The sequence below is a fragment of the Python bivittatus genome, unplaced genomic scaffold (assembly GCF_059951505.1).
Source record: "Python bivittatus isolate LINGU-HERP-01145 unplaced genomic scaffold, Pbiv_v1 ctg000260_np1212, whole genome shotgun sequence".
In the NCBI taxonomy this organism is placed as follows: domain Eukaryota; kingdom Metazoa; phylum Chordata; class Lepidosauria; order Squamata; family Pythonidae; genus Python; species Python bivittatus.
The window spans coordinates 2,032,849-2,055,989 of NW_028277055.1; the positions used below are offsets into that span (position 1 = coordinate 2,032,849).

The following is a 23,141-nucleotide window of genomic DNA, read 5'->3' on the forward strand; positions in this document are numbered from 1 at the left end:
TGTTAGCTCAAAGGAGATACAGCCAACTTAATGTCTCTTAAGAGCAGTGTTGCAAAACCTCTTGGAGTTATTTGAGATGAGAATGGACAGCGCAGGAATGCCTAGCAATAGGTTAGGATGGTGAGGTAGAAAACTTTACAGGACTGTCATTTCACAGAGGTGGGAAGAACAGATCTATTTTCTTGAGAAATCAGATCTATTTTCCTTTCCATACAATTATTTTAATGAGTATACTTAGGGAAGGAAGGAAACAAAAGAAATCTAAATTTGTTTATTAACGTCCATCTAATTTCTCATTCTTCTGTGGTTCAGAATTGTTTGCCCTGTTAATTACATATTACTAATTACAATGATACTACATTGTTATGATACTGAATCATTATCTGATTACCAGATTATAATAAATGCAGTCAAAAAGAATCCTAAAGCAGTTGAATATAGGTGAATTAGTTATCAGTATTCCTGATCTGGGGCAAAATGACCTTTTAATCATTGTCTAGAGGACTTGCAAAAAAACTGGGAAAGCATAAAGATAAGGAGCCTTCTGATCAAGCAGATTAGAATTTGAAAACAGCCCTGTTTAGTCAGAGTCCTCTAGATAACTTGCATTTCTTTGTATTATCTTTTTAAGCACATCATATAGCACACAAAATACCACCATTGATTTATGTTGGAGAGTAGGAGGGTTATGTTTGGTCTTTATTCTTGGATTCTAGTCCTCTTAATACCCTGGTGCCGTGGGAAAAAGCAATATTCTGCAAGTAAATATGCTGTAGTTACGGACTGTAAAATAATGCATGTGTGAGCTCATCCTTTTTTAATGTAACGAGGAAAGAGCAGCATATTTTTGTTACTCTGATACAAAATCCTAATCAATGAGGATATACTTGTCACCTAAATAGATGGAATTTATCACCTCACCTAAAAATGGCACTGGCAACATTTTCTTGTACAGAAAGGAACTAGTTATAACTCCAGTGATATACTGCTGTTATGGCAAGTTTCATTTCGGAATGGAATAAGCCTACATACTTCAGCAGATTTGCAATAATTAGTGTAATGCTTTTGATAATATCTCCATGCCTTACTGCAAGCACAAGATGTATTGAAAGGTAGGATGTTGTAGCTTCAGGAATATAGCTAGTGAATAAACTTCCTGGAACAATTTTTTTTCCATTGGTGGAATTCATCTATTGTTAGGCCAGACTGACTTATTATTTATTTCAGTGTTTCTCAACCTTGGCAACTTTAAGAAGTATGGACTTCAGCTTCCAGGATTCCCCAGCCAGAAGTTGAAGTCCTCACATCTTAAAGTTGCCAAGGTTGAGAAACACTGATTTATTTATTTATTTGATAGATAAGGCTACCCAACTCCATAACAAATTAGCAGATTTGAGGCAGCAGGCTTGTTAGTTGGTGTATTATGACACCATAATAGTATGTTCAAGAATAGAAGTTGAGCAGTTCCATCTTTTCTTTGTTACCTTTTAGCATTTTGCCATTTTCACTGAACAGCTGGTATACAGTACTGCTTCCTTTTTCTTCCTCTTATTTTAAACATAAACATTTGAACATAAGAGAGTGAGTTTCATGTAGTGGTTAAGGTGCTGGCCTAGAAACCAGGAGACTATGAGTTCCAGGCCTCCCTTAAGCAAGAAAGCCAGCTGGGTGACTTTGGGCCAGTCACATTCTCTCAACCCGCCCCATCTACAGGGTTGCTATTGTGGGAAAAATAGGAGGCAGGAGTATCAGGTGTGTTCTCCACCTTGAGCTAAACAAAAATCTAATTAAAAAGGTGGGATAAAAATATAATAATAATAACAACCATGTTTCTGGTTGGAAAAAAGGAAACTGATTGATTTATTACCTTTGTTGCTGTTCTACAGATCAGAAAACCAACCAGTGGTGATTGTTTTGCCTGTTTTTACTTTAAAATTATTATAATTTTACTTCTGTTTGCAGATGGAAGCTGGAGCAGAAGTGCTTGCCGTTCAGGAAAGCCTCTGGAAGAGGGCCGTTCGAGGTCATCAGATGGTGTCCAGCTCCAGCTGCTGGAAGGATTTCACTCTATCCACTCTTGTCAAGCTGCTTGCTGTCAAACCCCAGCCTGTGATGCTTTTTGGCTCATGGGGAGTATGTGCATCCAGGTGAACTGTACCACCTCTCAGAAGTGTCAGGAGATCAGAACTGACACAGTGGACCCCATCATGGTCTTTGTAACAAAATCTGATCTTGATATGGATTCCCAACCTGCCAAAGAGAGGAAAGGCTATCTTCCCCAATGGTTGAACTGGAGGGAGGGACATCAAAGTAAATCAAGGATACAGAGGTCCTTCAAAGAGCTGCCTGCTCACAGAGTGCACTTAAGAAATGTCAGGGGAAATTCTCTAAAGGGAAACATGGACTCCAGCAATGGAAGCCCTGCAAACCATCCATTGCCATTAGAAGACTTGGAAAGAATACCTACTTACCAGGATGTTGCAGAACCACCGTCTTCAGGCCTGGAAGCAAACCTTTCAGGAAACCATACTGAGGTAGAAAAAACCCTCCTGCCAGATAGTAAGGATTCAAAAGAACTGAAATCCCAAAGCCCATATTCTTCTGACAGTGATAGCGTGAACAGACGGCATGAGCTTGGTGGGAGTGGCTCCTTGGTAAGTGCATCCTGGGAAAGGTAGTAATTAATACTAATTCCAGTATCAATGCAAAATTTCTTCTCTCTTGTTGTCTCCCTCCCTTAACTGTTACCCAACTAGTTCACTTGACTTTTAGCAGTTAATCCATATTCTGTTGATCTATTTATGTATAAGGGATAGTTTTCTTCCAATTATAGACTTTTATATTATAGTGGCGTATGTATTCCTTTAACCTGACAAAATTGGGTGAATCATACATACCTCTATCTAAGCAATTACTGAAGCAGGGAAGGCTGTGCTGGTTTGACCCAACGTCTTTCTAAAGTTAAGGCTGACCCTGTCCCAGACACTTGACTACACAATTGCTAACATAATCCCAGGTTTGTTTTCAGCTCTAGAACTAAACAGAAAGTGTGGATTAATTTGCAGCCGTCAGAATGATCTCCATTCTCCTCTGCAGTTGCAAGGTTGACAATAAGCTTGTTGCTTATCAACATGACTGTACACATGGCAAAAATAGCAAACAGGACTATTAAAAGCTATAGATATGTTTCCATTTATTTGGCATGTTGCTTCAAATTTTGCAGATAGTTGTTACCAAAACAGATTGTGTCAAATATAGTTTTTTCACTGTAATTTGCGTGTGCAATGCACCTCCATCATATCTGCTGCAGACAGTTCTATAGTAAAAGCTTTCACTAAAAGCTCACTGAATTGGGATATTTATTTGTTTGTTTGTTTGTCAATCTGTATGGCTTCAATCCTAGGATGACTCTAGGTGCTTATGCCATAGCATTAAAATATCGGATAAGTAACAGCTAACAACAAACAGACAAAACCAAAACAATCCATAGCACATTGGGGAGGAGAATAATTCAAACTTATTCCTTACCGAAAACTTCCTTTGGGAAACAGACTCATCCATCCTACCCCAGGGCATTACAAAAAAGCCAGGTTTTTGCAACTTTGCAGAAGCCCAGTTGGATCGGGGCCCTTCGCCCATTGTAAACAGAATGTGACTCTTGAAAGCTGATCTCCCCATATAACTGGGTGCAGTATTCACAGACTTGGGTCACATTGTAGCTGTGACATGCCAACCTTGAGGAACAGGATGTGGCCCAGAGCCAAAGGACATTCCAGGAAACTTAGAAATGGCCTATTTTATATGGGAAACAGCTACATGGCACTGGTTTGTCGTTGTTGACTCTGCTGTCCCTTAGCTGTCCCATGACGTTTTAGTCATTTAGGAATCGTTCAGTTTTTCTGTCTTAGCAATGCATTAATAAACAACATGCCCCTTAAATTATAAACATCTGGCCTCTCATAAGAGTTTGTTGCTCTAGAATGACAGAAAGATAACACTCTGTTCCCTGTGCTGAATCCTCCCTGACCTGAGCAGTAAATACACATTTCAGCCGATTCCCACTGAAGCACACCACATCCTGAATTGGCAGTCTTCTCTTGATATTCTGATAATGATATTTTGTCGCTAGTCCAGCCCATGCTCCCAAGATACGCAGGAAAAGACTCATTTATGACTTTTTTAATAGCAAATTTGTATTACTTAGCTTTTAAAAGAACTTATGGTTTTCAGAAGCAAAATTCTTTAGAATGTGAAAATGTGGAAACCAGCCTTTCCTATCCTTATATAAGATTCAGTTGTGATCCTGAATTTTAAAGTGTGTCGCAAGCTTGCTATTTTGTTTCTCATGGTAACTTAAAAGTGAGGCCTTATAGCAGAATGTTGTACCATTTCTATATTCTAGGAGTTCTCCAATTCACTGCTGAATTGGAGAAAAAGAGTTTCATGCTGTTATTTAGATCTGTTGCCAGGAGAGAGCATTTTCGAGAGTGATTGAAGGATTATAAAAACCCTTTTTGTTCCCGCTTTACGTGCCTTCCCTCATTGTACTTAAGACTGCAACTATACAGTTAGTTTTCTTAGCTACCAGCATTGATTGATAAATGATTACAGTAATTTAAGGGCCTATCTTGTAAGGGCAAATTATGAATTGAGGGAAATGGAAGAATTTTAAAATAATTCTACTCTTATCAGTGGAGAGACACTCATCTCCGCATAATAAGCCTAGGAAAGGAGGGAAACCTTGATATGTGCGGTTGGTTATCATGTCACAGCTTCTGCGTGGCCTTAATATAACCAATGTCCAAAGTGTTGTAATAAACACATTAGTTTGAGGTGAGAGGTAGAAAGAGTCACATTTTGCCCTACAGCGAAAAACTATATTTTGAGAGATGTGATAATGAAGCTTCCATGCAAAAGAAACATTTGAGAAAGTGATCTCAAAACGTACTACAAGAGTTAAATTTAGAGTGTGGGAGATTCTGTATATAACTTCCTGTTCCACACTGTTACTTTTAAGAATATTGTTCTTGCCTCAGTTTAATTAACAAAAAATTAAAAACCTAACAGAATGAACAAAATAATATAATGCCAATGTTTATCCATAATATGCCAAAGTTTACCCAAAACGAGGTGGTAGGGGGAGAAAAGATCTAAAAATATATCTCATGAACAAAAATTTGACCAGATTGCTTGAAAGTTCTCTTCCGTGCCCTTTTTGTCAGGGAGGTGGGCAGTGGAGAATACCTGATCCAGATGTTGACAGAGTACAAATATGAGTGCAATTCATGAGTGTACTTATCCTTCCAATATTATATAATAATTATTTTGGCCATCCTCCATGAATAAAAAATCTACAGTTCTGGATGCTGGTATATAGCCAAGTAGAGCTTATGCAACCTTAACAATTATGTGATTTCTGCACAAAATCTGGCTATAGTAGTCCTGCGTTGGTATCTAAGTTTGAACTTGACTGCAGTGACTGATTCAGCAAGAGAAATGTGAAGCATAGCTTGCTGACCAAATTGTCTGCTGTTTCACTGCAGGACTGCAGAAGCAACCTGTCAAAATTCTATGGTTGCTAAGATAGAAGTATAGTGGCTTTAGCTTTATTCCTGGCATTTATTGCAACAATTATCTCTGCTCTTCATGGAATACAGTTTTTCCTGACTCCCATTCATATTGTGATGTGGCAAAAATGTTTCTGTTTTATCCTGTTTTCCTTCTCTATTTTCTGAAAACCATATTCACACCGTATTTGTCTTTTTCTGGATATGTCAGAATATGCATTGAGCCCTTGATGATGTAACAATTGATGGTGAAGGCTGTTCATCAAAAAAGTGTCTCAGAAATTAAACGGAAGGAAACTGAGTTTTGCCAGTAATGAAATATTGCAATTTGAAAGCTAGAAAAATACAGTTCCTAGAAAACAAACTCTTATAAAAAGTTATATTTCTGTTTATTGTATTGCACATGTACTGTGCATGTGATTTTGTCAATATCTAAATCAACGCTGGATAAGACTCCCTTTTATTTTGATTCAGAATTTGCTCAGTTTCTTAAGTGTTGTTGGTACAGTTCCCAATCCCAAACATATCTTGATAAGGGACTACAGTATAGAAACATTGCAAAAAAGCAGTTTGAATATTTAATTTGCCTAATGGACTATTTCTATCACTAGCTCTGGATCTACATAGGTGTTTGTTCTGTTGTGTTGATATACCACATATTCTCCAACTTGTCCTCCTGGTGCTGTTTTCTCTGAAAATTCTGGACTGCCTTGATGACAGTTTGTGCTAGGAGGAGCAACTGCAGTTCCCACATAGTAACAGTTGGAATACATTTCAAAGATATAGCACTTTCAGGTTTATTTCTGGTGTCCCAACTAGGAGACGATGCATTCTTTTTATAAGAATAGAGAAAATCCAGCTGGAAATTTTTTAACAGACTTGACTGAAAAAAGGTTAAGACTGGTTTTCTGTTGAAACTGGCTTGTGAAAATTGATGAGATAGCAGGCAAATACCTAAGAACAAAGGGGGCACTATGATTTCTGCTTTCTCCAAGGGACTGATGGGCAGAACAGAATGGAGAGATGAGGAGCATCTTGGAGAAGTTAGGATCCCTTTATGCTACAACTAAACATAATGACTAGGCAAATGTACACTAAAGCTAGTGGTGAATATTGCCACTAGTGTTTGTATTATAGATTGGAGTGAGTCTTGTCAGATTCTGGCAATTCTAATTGCTAGCAGGTTTCATGTGCTATCTTTTACCCTACAATCTGAAATTGAATATCTGTTTTGCTCAGTGTTTTGGGTTCAGTTGGTAGTGCCTCTATAGCAGAATCTCCTTCTCTTGCTGTCTAAAGCTCTTTCATTGGAGACTTTAAGCCAGAGTTTTGTATTCTAACTCTCTTCCCAAATCACATATTTAATAATAAAAATAATTTATTTCTACCACAATAACACATGCTGCATTTTTCTTTATAAACATGAAGTCCAGATTATAGATGTTTCTGGATGCTTCAGTCTAAGAATGTGATTGATGCTATACAAAAAGGATCAAGAAAATATGCAATAAGCCTAGTTAAAATTGAAATGTCCGGTTCTTGCTGCTCCAGACTACCCATTGGAATGAGGAAGGTCTGATGAAAGAATTTCCTGATGAAAGAAAGGAAATTGTTTTCATCTGTTCCTTAGATTTATTTACACCAGTCTGATCAGTTTCTGAGTAAAAGAATATTATATATTACTAAAATGAACCCCTCACTCACATTCTTAACTGTGAAGCTGGAAATCCTGCTTGCAAGCATGATAAATTTTTGAGTTAATGGAAAATAAAATTGTATTTGTTGTGTTTTAGATTGCTAGCATTGTCTCAATATTTCTGCTATCCCAATTTTAATCATCTTCATCCCGATCATCGCCATCCTCTAAAGTAGTGTTTCTCAACCTTTTTTCTCCTGTGTCCTCCCTCCCCCCATCTAGGCCCCATTACTGGATACAGACATGGGACAGTAACTGGTGTGTTTTCAGCCATCAACAGTATAATGTTTGCAATCTAATACACTTTGCTTTTCTGTGGCTCCCTTGGCATATGCTGTTTCCCATTACATCTTTTTCACCTGTGGCCCCAAATATCCATGTGGCCCCCAGTTGAGAACCAGTGTTCTAAAGCACCTCAATTTTATGTACCCCACCTGTTGTGTAACAATCCACAAAGGTGTTGCTTGGCCCAACTTTATTTCTTGAAGTGGAATGTTATATGTTTGATACTATAATATGCCTCCAATTTGAATATTAACTATGAGGCTGGCTGGCAAGTACTCTGAATAAGAGTTCTCAATGGTGATCCCACAGTTTTAGAACTCTCTCCTTGAAGAGATATATACAGACAATGTTATTTAATTAAATAATAAGTATTTCTAGTACAAAAGTGCAAATATTTCTACAGTCCTTGCTATAGTCCTAAAAAACAAAATTTAAATTCTGTTACAATTCTTACAATACAGTGTTATAGCTATATTGCATTGCATTGTATTGTATGTTTTTAATTTAAATGTCATGTTAAATGTGCCATTAGAAATCTGATTTAAAAACAACAGAACATTTATTAACTAAGTGATATTCAGGAATAATTTTACTGTCTAATGGAAGTGTTTATGATTCATGAATGGGGTGAAATTTCTGGGCAGCAGAACTGAGGAAATCTTCTAATATAAGAATTGAGAATGAAGTTACTTATTAAGATTTGTGATTGATGTTCATTCTCACAAGCTCTCTGTCTCTCTCACACAAATTCTAGACCCCTACAGGAGCTTCTACACCAGATCCCTCTTCAGAAACTATCTTCCCCAGCCCTGTTGGGAACTCTGAGAAAACCAGACCATCCAGCAATGCTTCCAGCCAGCCCTTCTCCTTAGAAAAAGCCAGCCCAACTTCTAACAGCCTTCTGGAAAAGGGTTCTGGGAAGGTGCCACAAATTTCCCCTGCTCCAACTGGCACTCCTACCAACGATAGTGTGACTGCAGTTCTGACAGATCCTGCTGTGGTACCTAGTACTCCTGCCCCAACACCAGGTAAGAACAAATATTGGCTGAGTAGATGCCATACATCCTTCTTTAAATGTTTTTGGCCAAGTTCCAAAGTCTGGGCTCTCTTAATGCTTGTTTTGTCAACAATGCTTTGAGAGAACTTTTTTCTTCCAGTACTTTTTAAAAAACAGCAACTCTTGTTATCTTACAGTAGTTCATAAACTGAAATAACTCTTTTGGTTTTGTTGTACCACATCTGAAGACAAATTATTCAGGGGTTGTATCAGACTTGTGATACTTATGCCTTGATTAAGCAGGCGAACATGTTTTGTTTTCTAGTTTCAGCTTCTACTGACCCAGTATGTTTTAAAAAGCCTTGTATGCAACTGTTATCCTCATTTTTATTCTTTAGCCCCTGAGTGTAGCAAAAAAAAAAAAAAAAAGATTAACCCTCTCTCCACCAGTGTATTCAGTACTCAGGAATATGAATAGTGGTCGGACTTTTTTTGAGGAATTTCTTAAAATCCAGATGTACTCTCATGCAGATGTCTTGCTCTTCTTTCTTTGTGAATGTTGAAGGCAGGCTGGTATTTGCTTTCCTTGCCTGGCTGTTGCAAGGGGACTGCTTAAAGGGAGTTGCGGTGCTTTCCTTAAACTGAAACAAGACTTAATTATCAGATTCAATGCTAATTGTCTATACACAAATACTCAAAATACTAGAGAGTTATGGTTCTGTGAGCTCTGACCACATATTTGGACTTTAAAATGCTTCTCAATTTCCAACTCAGAATACTGACATTTCATACCTTTATAGAAGTCTGAGTTCTAGGCACTGGGGTAGAGTGTGATGGGAGCCTGTGGGTGGTTTTGTTGGGGCATCCTAGAAGGATGATTGAGGTGCCAGGTTTTTGTTTTGTTTTTATGATTTTTACTGTGCTTGTGGTTTTATTGTTGCTGTGAACTGCCCTGAGTTGTGCTCTAAGATGGACAGCCATACAAGTCTTTTAAATAAATAAGTTCACATTATTTGTCTCTCCTTGTCTGGATTCTTGTCTCTCCTTGTCTGTGAAATAAAAGTTAAATTGTCTCCTGAAATGTATCTAGTTTAGCTGGTCTCATTTGTCATGCACTTGCTAATAAACCTCCTTGGTACAGGGTACAAGGTCATACTTGTTCCTCCAGAAAAGCAGAATTTTTAATCTTCTGAGTTAGCTTGTGGGTGGGGCAGGCAGTGTAAAATAGTTTTGAGAGATGGATAATATCTGCAAGCCTGAGACTATAATACATAGTTCAAAATATTGTAGCATATTAATTCAGAAGCAGTTATAGCTCATGGTTATTTGTCTATAATTATTATGTTTATATTTATTTCATTTTTTAAAAACTAGTAGTAATCTTAGCAAGCTTAAGACAAACAGCCTGGTATCAAATTCTAATTTTATAGTCAGTGTCTGAAACAAATCTGTAACTGGAGGTTTTGGTTGTGTAAAAGCAGAATGATATTTTAGATCCCTTCATAGAATCCATGCCAGAAGGGGAGGAGGAGGAGCATAAATGCCTTAATCTCAGTGATGCTTATGCACATCCTAAACCATGGCTGTTAATCATTCGTTGCAGAAGTCTTCATATATTAGCACTGTGTAGCATTTCAGATGTCAAAGGAAAAAGGGGATTTGGGACTGTATAACATCTGTTGGCAATTCTTTAAACCAAGCGTGCCTTTTCCCATTATCCTGTGCAGATACAAAGGGAAAAAGCATAGTCCCAGGAAAAGATGCAGCTGCTTTAAGGAGTTGCCAGTAGGTGCTATGTGAGTGTCTGTGCACTCTGAAACTTCTGTTTCCCTTTGAATTCAAACTACTGCACATTGCTACTGCATATTGTAATGGAAAATATGTGAATTGTCCCCAGTTCTGCTCTGTGTTTGAATGTTAATTCTTCTTCCACAGTTATTAAGAAACTGGCAGTTTCTGCTGGAGACAGTGTCCAGGTGACTCTGCCAAAGAATGAAGTGGAGCTGAATGCGTATGTCTTACCTCCACCACCTAAAGGTAGGACCTGAACAGTCCAGTTCAGAATGTGGTAGCAATTGTGAGGCTGTTTGGTAAATGCATCACTTTTACTGTTTGTAAAAGTTCAAGACAGGAGATGAAGCTGGGAAGTCTTGCCAAATCTGTTTTGGCAATCAAGGCTTATTCACAGGTATGGCAGCTTAAAGGAAGTCATTGTTCTGCACAAGTGGTTCCCACACTGGCACCTCGCTTTGAATGACTTTTGACATAAGATGCAAATATAAGGCCTTCCCATAATCTCTGATCTTCTTCCATTAGGGAGTAGCTATTCCTATGACTGGAGATTGATTACACACCCCAAGGATTATAGTGGAGAGATGGAAGGACAGCATTCACAGATTCTCAAGTTATCCAAAGTGAGTCTCCTGCTATCTGGAAAGAGCTGCAGGTTGGGAGTGTCATTGTACAAGGTTTAGATAGATGTGGCAATGAATAAAAACATTCTTGTCCAAGTATTTATCTATTCATAATATAGTGTCCCTCTATTGTCCCACCTGCAAAAGGTTAAATGAATTAAACAAGAAAGCAAGAGCAACAGATTTAAGGATCATAAGAATGTAGAAATTCCCTGAATGATGATGCATTCTAGTTTAACGAGTATCTCTTTTTTTAGTGTATATGAAGAATGCTTTTAAACAACATTCTCAATGGGAGCAGCATATAAAACAGTTTGAAACTTTTCAGTATTTCCATCCCATTTTATCTATACCTTTTCTTGGCTCTTAAAAGTTACCCGAGCATGTGGCAACATCTTTTGGTGACTACACCTTATGGTGGAGAAAGCTGTTGAAAGTGGTAGAAAGGGAGGGAGGGCACAGTGATGTAAAAAGGCCTGCCTCAGACATGCTGCAATAATCTTTGTGATGGAACTTTTTTTAACATATTGTCATGGTCTTTCTCTTTCCTTAACAATCCCTGCCCATTTTGTTTGGCAGCTCACAGTTGGCCTCTATGAATTCAATGTGATAGTACATGGTGATAATGCACACGGAGAAGGGATGGTGAATGTGACGGTTAAACCAGGTACGCTCGGTCATTGCATCAAGCTCCTTGCATTCCTGCATTGTCTTCCCAGGGCTTATTCTTAGAGTGTCCTGTCTCTGTAAACATTTGAAAAGCAAGCGAGGTGGCCCAAATTATTGCTGACCTGAATGTTTTCTAAGCAAAAGTTTGACTCAATTTGCAGAGAGGAAAAAGAGTGTGTAATTATCACATTCTTTTCACCCCTTTTCTCTTTCTGTACTTTGTGTGAGCAGCAGCAGTGCTCCCGTTGGTGGTGGTGATTTTATTTTTTTTGGCAATGCTTCTTCATGATGCAAGATCATATCCAGGGACCTATATGAGCATGAATAATAAAGACATACCACTTCCTGGCCCTCTGAAAAAACTATAAGCTTGTCGTGAATTGCAGTTACTTTCCTGGGCTTATCCAGTGGCTTATCTCTTTGAAAGGAGACAGGTTACATTTTGACAAGACGGGTTATAGCCAGCCACCATTTTTCGGAACAGAAAACTCACATCATACTGGATTTAGTGCCCTTTGAGGCAAAACACAGAACTCTCTGACGTTTTATTATGACTAGCATCTAACCATTCTGTCTCCTGATCCTCTTAGGAATCCTTCTAATGCTCTTCATCTTACAGTTGCATGTACTTAGAGAATCTCTCTCGGGGATTTGTTCCATCTGTCTGGTGGACTTGATCCACAAAAGCTTATATGAAAATAACTTGGCTAAGATGCCACAAGACTGTTTTTTACTCCAGCTGCCTCCTTTTGGAAGGGTTTACTGTTTACCACTGATTGTTTTAAGTTAGATAATACCGCATTGATTAAAATGGAGTTGCCTCGGTTGTGAACTGCAGGAGTTCTACAGAGCTTTTCTTTTATCTTGTCTTGTTTTTAAAAATGCTCCCTATTATCCATCAGATTACTTGCATGGCATTGCTTGCAAAAGTGGATTCTCGGTATGAGGGCAAGCAGAGTGGACATCTCTCTTTAATGAGTAGTAGCGAGCAGCTGACATTGCTAATCACAGAATTTAGGACTATTATGATCAAATTATCCATCTGCCTATTTTGTACTTAGAAAATAATTTAACATCTAGAGACTACAAATTAATATGAGTGTATATTAAATATATGCAGCAAACTGAGGATACTCTTGCCTCCCTGTCCACCCTTTGAAAAAGGGCTGCAGGGTATTAATTCTTCCTATTATAATCCTTTCCTAACTTGATAGCAATACTGTGTGATTTACCATAAAAATCCAGGAGCAATAGAAAGAAGGCGGTAATTTCAGCTAGTTATACAGAAAGTGCCTTTCCAATATGCAATCAAGAGGATTTAATAAGTAATAACTTAATTCTTACAGTGATTATAAATAGGAGGATTTTGAGGCTGAGAAGTTGCTACAGCCACCTAATGAATTTACATCTTACAACTATTTCTAGATAGTTCAGATATCTTTTATATATTCTTTTATTAATCCTTACAATACCCTTTAAAGGTACACTTTAAATACCCTTTAAAGGTACACTGTCTGACATTGCACAGTGACCAGGAAAAGGTCTTGGAGTTCCAGAGAGTACATCTTGTTTCAGGCTGCCTAGCAAATGCAATGCAGAAGCAAGATTTGGTTTTTGTAGTTCTCATCTCTACTGCTATGCTGCAGTTGAATAAAGTGGATTTCCAGGGGAGATGGCATATGCCAGGAGTATCTTGGAACACGTTCCTCTGGAAATTTTCATATACCTTTTGTCATTGCAGAGCCTCGAGTAAATCAGCCACCTGTGGCCATTGTGTCACCTCAGTTCCTGGAGATCTCTCTTCCAACCACCTCAACAGTCATTGATGGCAGCCGTAAGTACTTAACACAGTCATTGAAATCTGCTCTTGAAACCACCAGAAAAGCTAGGGCAGGCAACAGTAATTCATTAAGAAAAAAGGGGACATGACTGAGATATCCCTTGGAGCACTTCAAGTGTTATTCACTTCCTGGATTTCCTCAGTTCTTATCTACGAGCCATAACCGCCAAATATATAACTTAAATCAATGTAGTAGAGGCTCAGGGCTTTATGCCATTTTCACAAGAAAAGCTTAAACACTGCTTTTCAGGTTCCCAGTTCTGGTCCCAAACATCACGCTGCCATATTTTCAAGAAACAGATTCTGACACCTGCTCAGAAATGCTCTACTTTCCTTTTTTTCCCTTTCAGTAATGAAGGAAGCCATCATAAGGAATTTCTCTACTACATTGAACTGGCTGCAAATGGTGAGGGTATAGAGCAGTGTTTCTCACCCTTGGCAGCTTTAAGATGTGTGGACTTCAACTCCCAAATGCTGACTGGGGAATTCTGGGAGTTGAAGTCCACACATCTTAAAGCTGCCAAGGGTAAGAAACACTGTTGTAGAAGATCATCAACTTGTATGTTTTCTCAGGTCTGTCTACTAAATTGCTTTGAATACCTCAAAGTGCTTTATGCCAGCCTTCCATACCCTTGCCTCCCCTAAATACATTGGGACTATATCTCCTAGCCTTTCCAGCCAGCTTAGCCAAAAGAATTCTGGAAGTTGCTTCCTTAGTACTTCCATTGGTTTGGGGAAGGCTGTCTTACAAAGATGTAGCCTGTTAGCCATGTTGGCTAGAATTATCTCTGAGTAACTGGGCCATCCAGGATCTTACCCTCAATCTTGTCTAGCCCTGCTCCTGAGATTCTGGAGATTGAAACTGGAACCAAATATATCTACAACACAGCTTCCCTCAATGGGCTCTTGATCTTCCCCTGAAAATCTAATGGTTGCAATAACATCATTCTTTGAAATCAAAATTAAATGTTGTGACTTGTGAAAGGGGCTAGAAGTACAGATCAGCTTTGGACTAGTTTTTAAGTAGACTTGATTATTGCACTTTTATTGAGAATGTGGCTTTTAAAATAAGGCTCTCATTGTCCGTGTTCACTGGATCAGAAAGTACCGATGATGACAAGATAGTCAGCTATCACTGGGAAGAACTAAAGGGGCCTCTTCGAGAAACGAAGGTATCTGCAGATACGGATATTCTGGAACTGACCAACTTGGTACCAGGAAATTACACATTCCGGTAAGTCAGGGGATCCTATCTCTGATTCTGAGTCCAAAACACAGTGTTACTTTAGATTACCTAATAAGCTTAGCAGTTAAATTGGTTCTAAGAACAGCAGAGCTGTTTTACCTACGGTGTTATTTTATTTTTGTTAGCCTGTGTAGGCGGTCTGCTTATATAAGCAGATACACCTCAGCTCACAACATAAGCTGGCAAAGCTGCTACTAGCAACATTTTGGAAGCTGTTGCTGCATTCATAAAACAGTCGGGTCCCATATTACATTGTTTTTAGTGAGTTATGAAAATTAGTGAATGAATATCCTGGGGGCATCATCCCTCATTTCTTTCTAAACCTCTCTCTTCCCCCCTTCTCCCTCTCCCTTTCCCTCTCCCTGGCCTGCATCTATTTAAAAAATGGAATTTGCCGTTACATACTATTTGTTTAACTGAAATTTGAATATTTCAGATGGATTTCTTGACGGGTATAAAAGTTTCAGGAACAAATTATTCTGAGGCTGTACACAGAAAATGAATGATAAAATAAAATAGGATATCTTTAAATTAGCTTCTTTTGTAAAAGGGTCAAGTTTTCTAGAGATATTCTGTAGCAATTCTGTGTGGTCTGGGCTGTCTACGGTTTTAGGTTTTATCTGTTTTTATGGATTTTTAAACTTTTGTACACCACTCAGGGGCCACTGGAGTTGAGCAGCTATAATAAATTTAAGTAAATTATTATTGTTCAATTTTCTTTGTATTTAGTCTAACTAGCTTCAATTTAATAGTTAAAGGATAAGGGTTACGCATTGGTGCATCTGTCATTTGATTTGTAGAAGAAATATTTTACGCTTGAAAGGCTTTTTTTATTTTGATAGGTGGTGGGATGATATGCTTCAGATGTTCTCTTCTAAAGAGCTGTTTCCTGGGTTGCTTTGCCAATGATTTTATATAATTAACTGTTTGCGTGGCTCTGTTACGGGCCTTTCCATGAGTGAACAGACAGGTTATCTAGATAGCAATAGTCTATAAAACTTGGCGGCTTAGATTTCTGTGTATTTGAAGCCAGCAGTGAATCTTGGACCGCGTGCTTATCTTGATTGCCAGCTTGTTTCTTTATGCTTCTTTTTTGTGCTTAGCAAGGCCTTTCAGCTGTTTCTGAAAGGATTTCTTTGGCACTTATGAGGGACACTTTAAAAATGTATTTATTTTGGCAGTGAATACGAGCTTGAAACCGGTAATTGCAAAGAAGCCTTATTATTCCTGAGGCGCACATGTACAGAAGTGCCCACACTAGGCTGAAAAAGATATAAAACTGAACTATTCACAAAACCTTTTGGGTCACTTCTTCCACCCACCTCATCCAATTTTTAAACTGTTCCTTTAGATTAGCCTTACTTACAGTGCATCAGCAAATGCTTAATGATACAAAATTGCCATACCACACAACCATTATGCCATCTAGCATTGCATTCTGGTGTTTATTTTAAAAGATTTACAGTATTAATATTTTATTAGATTTATTAATAGACCATCCAAGGCAGCAGACAATATAAAATACCATTATAAAGCTTGGTATTAAAATAGTAACATTAAAAAAAAAAAAGAACAGCAGTACATTAGATATAATTCAGCCTGTACAAGGCAATCTCCAAAATTATAGCAATAAAGTGGCAGTGTATCCAATAAAAACCCTGATTAAAAGACCTTTGGAATAGGTAGGCTTTTGAACTAGCCGACTGCATATCCATTAGGGAGGAGGTCTGTTCGGCTGGGCCCACCGTTAAGAAGTCCCTTGTGTCCCTGAGGCCAGCCAGACTTCGCTAATTGAGGCTTGGTGTATTGTGGAACCTCTTCACAAATGATGCGTCCTCCATGCAAGAGGTTGAAATTTCCACATTGCTTGTTAGGTAGCACCTCTCTGCCTTTCCCTATCTATGAATAGAAACGCAGGACTTCAGAGTTACTCTGTGAAGGGGTGTGTCATGCAACTGGCCAGCAATTAGAGCTGCTTCGAGAAGTACTAATGTTTTACTTAAATTTCAGTTTCATGCAGTATGGGAAATAAATAACCGTTATAGTCAGGGATATTGCCACAGATGTTGGAATGAGCACCATCTCAGCATTTCAGTCAATTCCATTAGGAGCTAATAAACGTGAGTGAGAAATTTCAGAGGTAGCATGCTTGCCACATGCCCAAGGGTTGTTCCCTTTCAGGCTTGATCTTTAAATGTCTTCATTCTCTCTCCACTTTAGCCTAACTGTGGTAGATTCTGATGGTGCTAGCAACTCTACCACTGCTAGCCTGACTGTAAACAAAGCAGTGGATTATCCACCTGTGGCCAACGCAGGTCCCAACCAAGTGATCACTCTGCCTCAAAATTCCATCACCCTTTACGGAAATCAGAGCACAGACGACCACGGCATTGTCAGCTACGAATGGTCTCTCAGCCCCAACAGCAAAGTGAAGGTAGCAGAAATGCAGGTAAGATCCCCAGCATCTCCGTTTAAATGAGACTGTAAACATCTCCTTAATGCATTTTACAGTTCATTGTGAAAAATTCCTCTAATCCTTGTAAACATCTGGCAGTTAGTGTCCAACATTTGCTTATATAATAATGATTACAGTTACATTATTAACATTAAGAATCTTATTATTTCTTAACATTTGTGTTCAAGCAAAGACCAGGCAGGCTTTAAATTGGCTGCAGTGACCTGCCCCTTTTATTTTCAAGCACCTCGTTGGCCTAGTGAATGCTCATCCCCCTCCTTTTTTTTGGTAAATTTAATAAAAATAAATGTGGGAACCCCTGTCTCATGCCCTCTGTCAGGTAGTTGACATTATGGCTGAATCTATAGAAGTTGTTTGGTGGTACTCTTCTCTCCTGCCAATGTCATTGCATTTCTGGCTGCTTTAGTTCCAGCTCCAGCTCCCAAATCAGAATTGCCAAGGACATAGATGCCCAAGGCTAGCTTTCTTTCCCAAATCTGCTTGTTATCTGAGCCTCCAAGGTTAGCTTTTATTTAAATATGTTCCATAGTTTTGAAATAAGGGTTAAAATTGTGCTTATTTGAGGTGAAGCCCTTGGCTTAATTCTGGCTATCCAAGATGAAAAGTTTAATGAACCTTCTCTGTCTCGGTGCTATACCGACATGAAGAATCAAAGCAGGGATAAGCAACTTGTGGCACTCCAGATGCTGAACTATAACTTGTAACATCCCTCAGAAATGCAGCCAGTGGCGAGGAATGCTGGAAGTTGAAGTTCAGTAACACCTGGAGTGCTACAAGTTGCTTGTCCCTGGGCTACAGACTGGCTTGACATATTAGGAGCTGTAGCCTGTCACGTCTTCCTTTGTGGTGGCAACGATAACAGTTCCTTGTTCAAACTAGGCAGGTGCCAGTTTGGTTGATGTCCATCCGCTCTGCAATATGCTGCCTTTGTAACCATGAAAGAGAGTCAAGATACTATGTTATTTCTTGCCCCAGGATATTGATTCAAGATCATTAAATGCTTGGCAATATTATATTGAACCCTGCAATTCTTAAGGCTCCTCCTCCTCCTCCTCCTCCTCCTCCTCCTCCTCCTCCTCCTCCTCTTCTTCTTCTTGGAATGTATTGTTTCATAGGGGGTGAGGACTTCAACTTTGCAGCTCTCAGCCATGCGTGAAGGTGACTACACCTATCAACTGACGGTGACAGATTCTGCTGGCCATCAGTCCACCGCTGAGGTCACCGTGATTGTGCAACCTGGTATGCTTTGAAAACAAGCTGTTTTGCATAAGGGAGTTTAAAATATTACATCCCAGAAACTTAGTTATGAAGATAATTGTGGACCAGACATAGAAGGGGGATTGTAGTGGTGGGTGGCTTCTTGAGTTTGATCCTGTGGGGGTACGTGCTTTTAAAATCCTAATGATTCAACTAGTGGAACTTAAAAGCCCTCGTCTTGGATCATGAGTTTATGCTTCTTTTAAAAATCATTTTCCTCCAAGTAGAAGCACACTCGCTATCTCTCCCCAACCCCCCACAACTACTTAAAGAACAAAAAGTAGCATTTGAAACTCTCTTGAGTTTTAGAAATGGCATGCTGCAGAGCACAAAGAATTGCTGTTCAGGAAAAAAAAATCTCAAACTTTGCTGGAGAACAGAGAGCTAAGCCTGTAGTTTCTGTACTGTACATGGAGGTCTTTAATAGAAGCACGTTAAAATTCTGCTAACCTACTTTATGGAATCTCTGTGTGCTGTACATTTGGTGAGAAATGGAGGGCTGATATGGAATGGAAAATTCTACTCTATGAGAGAATGGGTCCCATCTGCTGATTTGCTTGATATGCCTCTTTCTAGGTCAAGATCTTATCTCATAAATATAGGGAATGTACAAGGCCAGGCAATTCATTGACCACATGCATTCCCACCCTCATTTTTGTGATCCTAGAATACCCTAAGATCACTCTTCCAAACTTGAGCAGAATATTACCCATTTTTGAGGCACACCTTGATTTTTTTTAATCTTATATTTTAATAAAAGAGAGCATGAATAGATATCTGAATCCTCTGGTAGGCAAAACATATCTATTTCAAATTTTAAAACTATTCAAGTCCTCAAAAACTAAAAAAAAAAAAAAAAAAAAGACATGCCAAAAATATTGACCCTCTAAGGAACTCAGAATCATGTCACACCCTTTTCCTTTCAGCCCTTAGAAGCCTGGTGTGTGTGCTTTTTTTTTTTAGGTGCAGCTCTTACCAACAAAACAATTGCCTGCTTCACGGATGGAATATTATTATAATTATAATATTATTATTATTAATATTATTTTTTTTGTTAATACAAAAAAAAAAAAGGAAACCCAGGTTTAAGTCCTCACTGGTGTCTAGACCACTTGCAGTCTCTTGGTTGGACTTACGCAGAGTTGTTGCTGAATACTGCCTTGTTCACCCAGAAGAAACTGATTAAATGTATAAATCCCATAAAAAGTGAATAAAACAAGATATGGCAGTCCCTGGGTAAATTTCTAATGTGTAACTTAACTTTGTTTATTTTGAAGACTGTTTATGAAAAATCCATAATTCAGGCATTGAATATATGCCTTGCATGTAAAAAGGGTCCAGTTTGATTCCAAGGCTTCCTGCTTAAAGCATCTTGAGTAGCAGGGGGATAGAGAAGAGTCCTATTTGAAAGTCATCTTGTGAGCATTCTGCCCCATTCTAGAGTGTCTGTCTTCTCTCAATTTTTGACCTTTTACTCAGAAAACAATAAGCCTCCCAGGGCAGATGCTGGTCCAGACAAAGAACTCACCCTGCCAGTAGACAGCACCACTCTGGATGGCAGCAAGAGCTCAGATGACCAGAAGATTGTCTCCTTCCTTTGGGAGAAAACACAGTACGTCTCTCTTTCCCCCATCCTTGATGGGTACTTTTTTGCATTAAAAAAAAAAATACACAGTTACTCTACTAACTTAAGTGGGTTGAAGGTCTTCTTGAGTTGAGATCTTTAGATAGGCCTGAGAATCCGTAAGTTGCTTGTCACCTCCCACACTCCTTGCCTGAACTGTGGTAGATTATCTTGAGTGTAGCATTGAGTACCTAGGCTGGTGGCCTTGGAGTACCTTGTGTTCTCACCAAGGTGACCTTCTCTGGACCAGTCAAGACTTCCTTCATATGACCTAAGTTATGTGGTAGAACTGATTAGAACTAGGGATAATCATTGGGGGAGGGGGGGGCTTAAAAAAAACAACACCATTGTCATGGGATCATCATTACATGATTAGTGTTGACTTCAGGCTCCCTGAAACCTAGATAGAAAAATCCTTTTGCTACAAGAGGTTGATGGGGCCAGATATTTTTCTGGAGTCTTTTAGGAGGTTTTCTGGCAGTTGTAACAAGAACCTGGTCTCAGGTTGGAACAAAAACATGACTCAAATCATTCATTGTCCTATTCACTTGTAGAACTATGCTATCTTCTTGATATTTTTTCCCAGCCTAGTGGGCTTTAGAGGTAGCTTCCTAGGGTTGCAAAATGCCGGAGGATTCTGGCAAATCAGGAAAATTCTCTTAAGGGCAACATAACCTTCCTTCCCCACACACATACACAAACAGATATTTGGTCTTTTTGGTGGGAGAAATTCACATCACCCGTTTTTACTAACTGCACCTTATTTTTCAGTAAACAAACAACTGAATGGAGTAAAATTCTTTTGATTTGATTCCATTCACTTGTATGGAACAAGGAAAAAAGGATTATGACCAAGACCACAGTAGAGAGAGGAAACACTACTGAATGCATTTATTTCTTCCTGTGCACACCAAATAATTCTTACATCACCTGAAGATTAGATCTTCCTCAGGTGTCAAAAGGTGTCAAAAGGATTAACCATCTCTCTTCTTTTCTGTCAAGTTCAACTTATTTCTTCTGTGGTTTTGGCCAGGGGCCCAGATGGTGTGAAACTGGAAAACGCGAACAGCAGCATAGCCACAGTCACTGGGCTTAAAGTGGGAATGTACAAATTCACACTTACGGTCAAAGATGAACGGAACTTACAAGGCCAGAGTTCAGTTAACGTCATCGTGAAGGAAGGTGGGTAGCAGGTAGAAAGTAAGAGTATTTTTGTGGCCATCAAATCAGATGGGCCATGCTGGCTGGGAAATTCTGGGAGTTAAGTCCACATATCTTAATGTGCTGAGTTTGAGAAACACTGAACTAAACCAACACTCTGGCTGTAACTGTATTTTGTAATTAATTTGTCCTATGAGAACTAATAGGAAATTTTTGAGGTATATTTCTGGATTATCTCATCTTTCTTAATTATGAATTAATTGATAAGTTTGAGGGAAATGGCTAGCCATATTCTGGATAGCTCTGTAAAGCATGTGGTTGATAATCAGGTATTGGGTGTTATGGTTGATGCTGGCCTCCATGCTGGAATGAAAGTTCCCAGTATCCCTGTCCTGGAGTATCTTCACCTGCTGTTATCATTTGGACTCATTTGCCTTCTGATCCTCCCATCTTCCTTTTTTGCTCAGAGATAAATCAGCCACCTGTGGCAAAAATTGTGGGGAACAGTGTCACCATCACTCTCCCTACAAACACAGCAGAGCTCGATGGGTCCCAATCCACAGATGACAAAGGAGTTGTCACCTTCCTATGGACTCGGGATGAGAGCAGCCCTGCAGCAGGGGTGGGTAATAAGAGGTCTGCTACTACATTTTCTGCAGTGTTTATGTGTATATATGAGACTCATGAAGGTTTAGCAATATTTTGGACAACTGCATGAGTGATACAGCAAGCTCGTGAGCTAGGGAACAATCCAGTATATTGAATTTTGTTTTTCTTTAGAGCAATTTTCCTCAGTCAGTTGCCCTCTAAATGGGTTGGAAACAACTCCCATAAATATTGTACAGGAGAAGTCTGTAAAATCCTTATAAAACCAATTAACCCCAAGGGCCCTTTGGAGCTGTCTAATAGAAGATATCCAGAGAGGAAACAACACATCCTGCAGCTACAGGGCACTCTCTTTGTATAATGGTTAATGTATCTGTGAAATAGCCTTGTTCTGCCCTTAATTTTTAAACCGGTTTCACTTTTAATTGGCACTTGATTTTTGCTCATCTTGCCTGCAGTTGTATTTAGTCAATAGGATTTCGTGTGCTTCCTTCAAAATCCCAATTTTTGGTTTTTTTTAAAGTATGCAGAAAGAGGTCTCTACTATATTTCTTGTGCTTTACCATTTATGTTGTTGACCAAAAGCCTGTAAGGGTACCTGGGTTGTTTCCAACTACTCCTCCACATAGAGGAGAGGAATCCATTTTGCTATGGTGTGTGTATGTGTGTGTGCAATGCTTCTAAGAATTTGAACTTTAGAACTGTTTGGAGGATCGTAAGACCTTTGCTGGATCTTGAATTGCTGATGTGTTTTCTTTTGGGCATTTGTGTGAAATGCAGGAGGTGCTAAATAATTCGGATCACCACCCCATTCTGTTTCTCTCCAACCTGGTAGAGGGAACATATACCTTCCATCTAAAAGTGACTGATGCCAAAGGGGAGAGTGATGTAGACAGAGCCACTGTGGAAGTGAAGCCTGGTGAGTGTGTCTATTTCCTTCATCATATCTTCATGTGGACCCAACAATTTTTTGAAAGATGATCAATTATTACTATTATGTAGTAATAACAAGTAGCAATAAAATAAATAAAATAACTAATGAAAGTAGTAAGATTGGTAGTAAGAAGTATGCTTGAACATAATATTCCAAGTATGTGACCTACAATGTTAGGGTTAGGATCATAAGCACAGTTGCTGTTTCACTTAGCGACCACTTCACTTAACGTAGTTGCCAGTCCCAATTGTCGCTAAATGAGGATTACCTGTATATGACATGGTAGTAGTCCTCTGTGAGCTTACAGTACTCAGAATTAGATCATGTTGCTAGGCACACAGTGTGCAAACAACATGCACCCCCTTCCCT

General features: G+C 38.9%; 1 protein-coding gene across 1 annotated transcript in view; it reads left to right on the forward strand.

The window, feature by feature from the left end:
* KIAA0319L (KIAA0319 like) overlaps positions 1 to 23,141 on the forward strand; it is a 48,803-nt gene that overhangs the window by 16,161 nt on the left and 9,501 nt on the right. Inside the window, exons 3-15 of the mRNA XM_007439422.4 lie at positions 1,963 to 2,654; positions 8,303 to 8,576; positions 10,481 to 10,582; positions 10,862 to 10,959; positions 11,539 to 11,626; positions 13,370 to 13,462; positions 14,570 to 14,702; positions 16,935 to 17,163; positions 18,306 to 18,429; positions 19,927 to 20,059; positions 21,105 to 21,253; positions 21,700 to 21,854; positions 22,619 to 22,757. Coding sequence (XP_007439484.1) covers positions 1,963 to 2,654; positions 8,303 to 8,576; positions 10,481 to 10,582; positions 10,862 to 10,959; positions 11,539 to 11,626; positions 13,370 to 13,462; positions 14,570 to 14,702; positions 16,935 to 17,163; positions 18,306 to 18,429; positions 19,927 to 20,059; positions 21,105 to 21,253; positions 21,700 to 21,854; positions 22,619 to 22,757 — 2,409 coding nt within the window. The remainder of the gene's footprint in view (positions 1 to 1,962; positions 2,655 to 8,302; positions 8,577 to 10,480; positions 10,583 to 10,861; positions 10,960 to 11,538; positions 11,627 to 13,369; positions 13,463 to 14,569; positions 14,703 to 16,934; positions 17,164 to 18,305; positions 18,430 to 19,926; positions 20,060 to 21,104; positions 21,254 to 21,699; positions 21,855 to 22,618; positions 22,758 to 23,141) is intronic.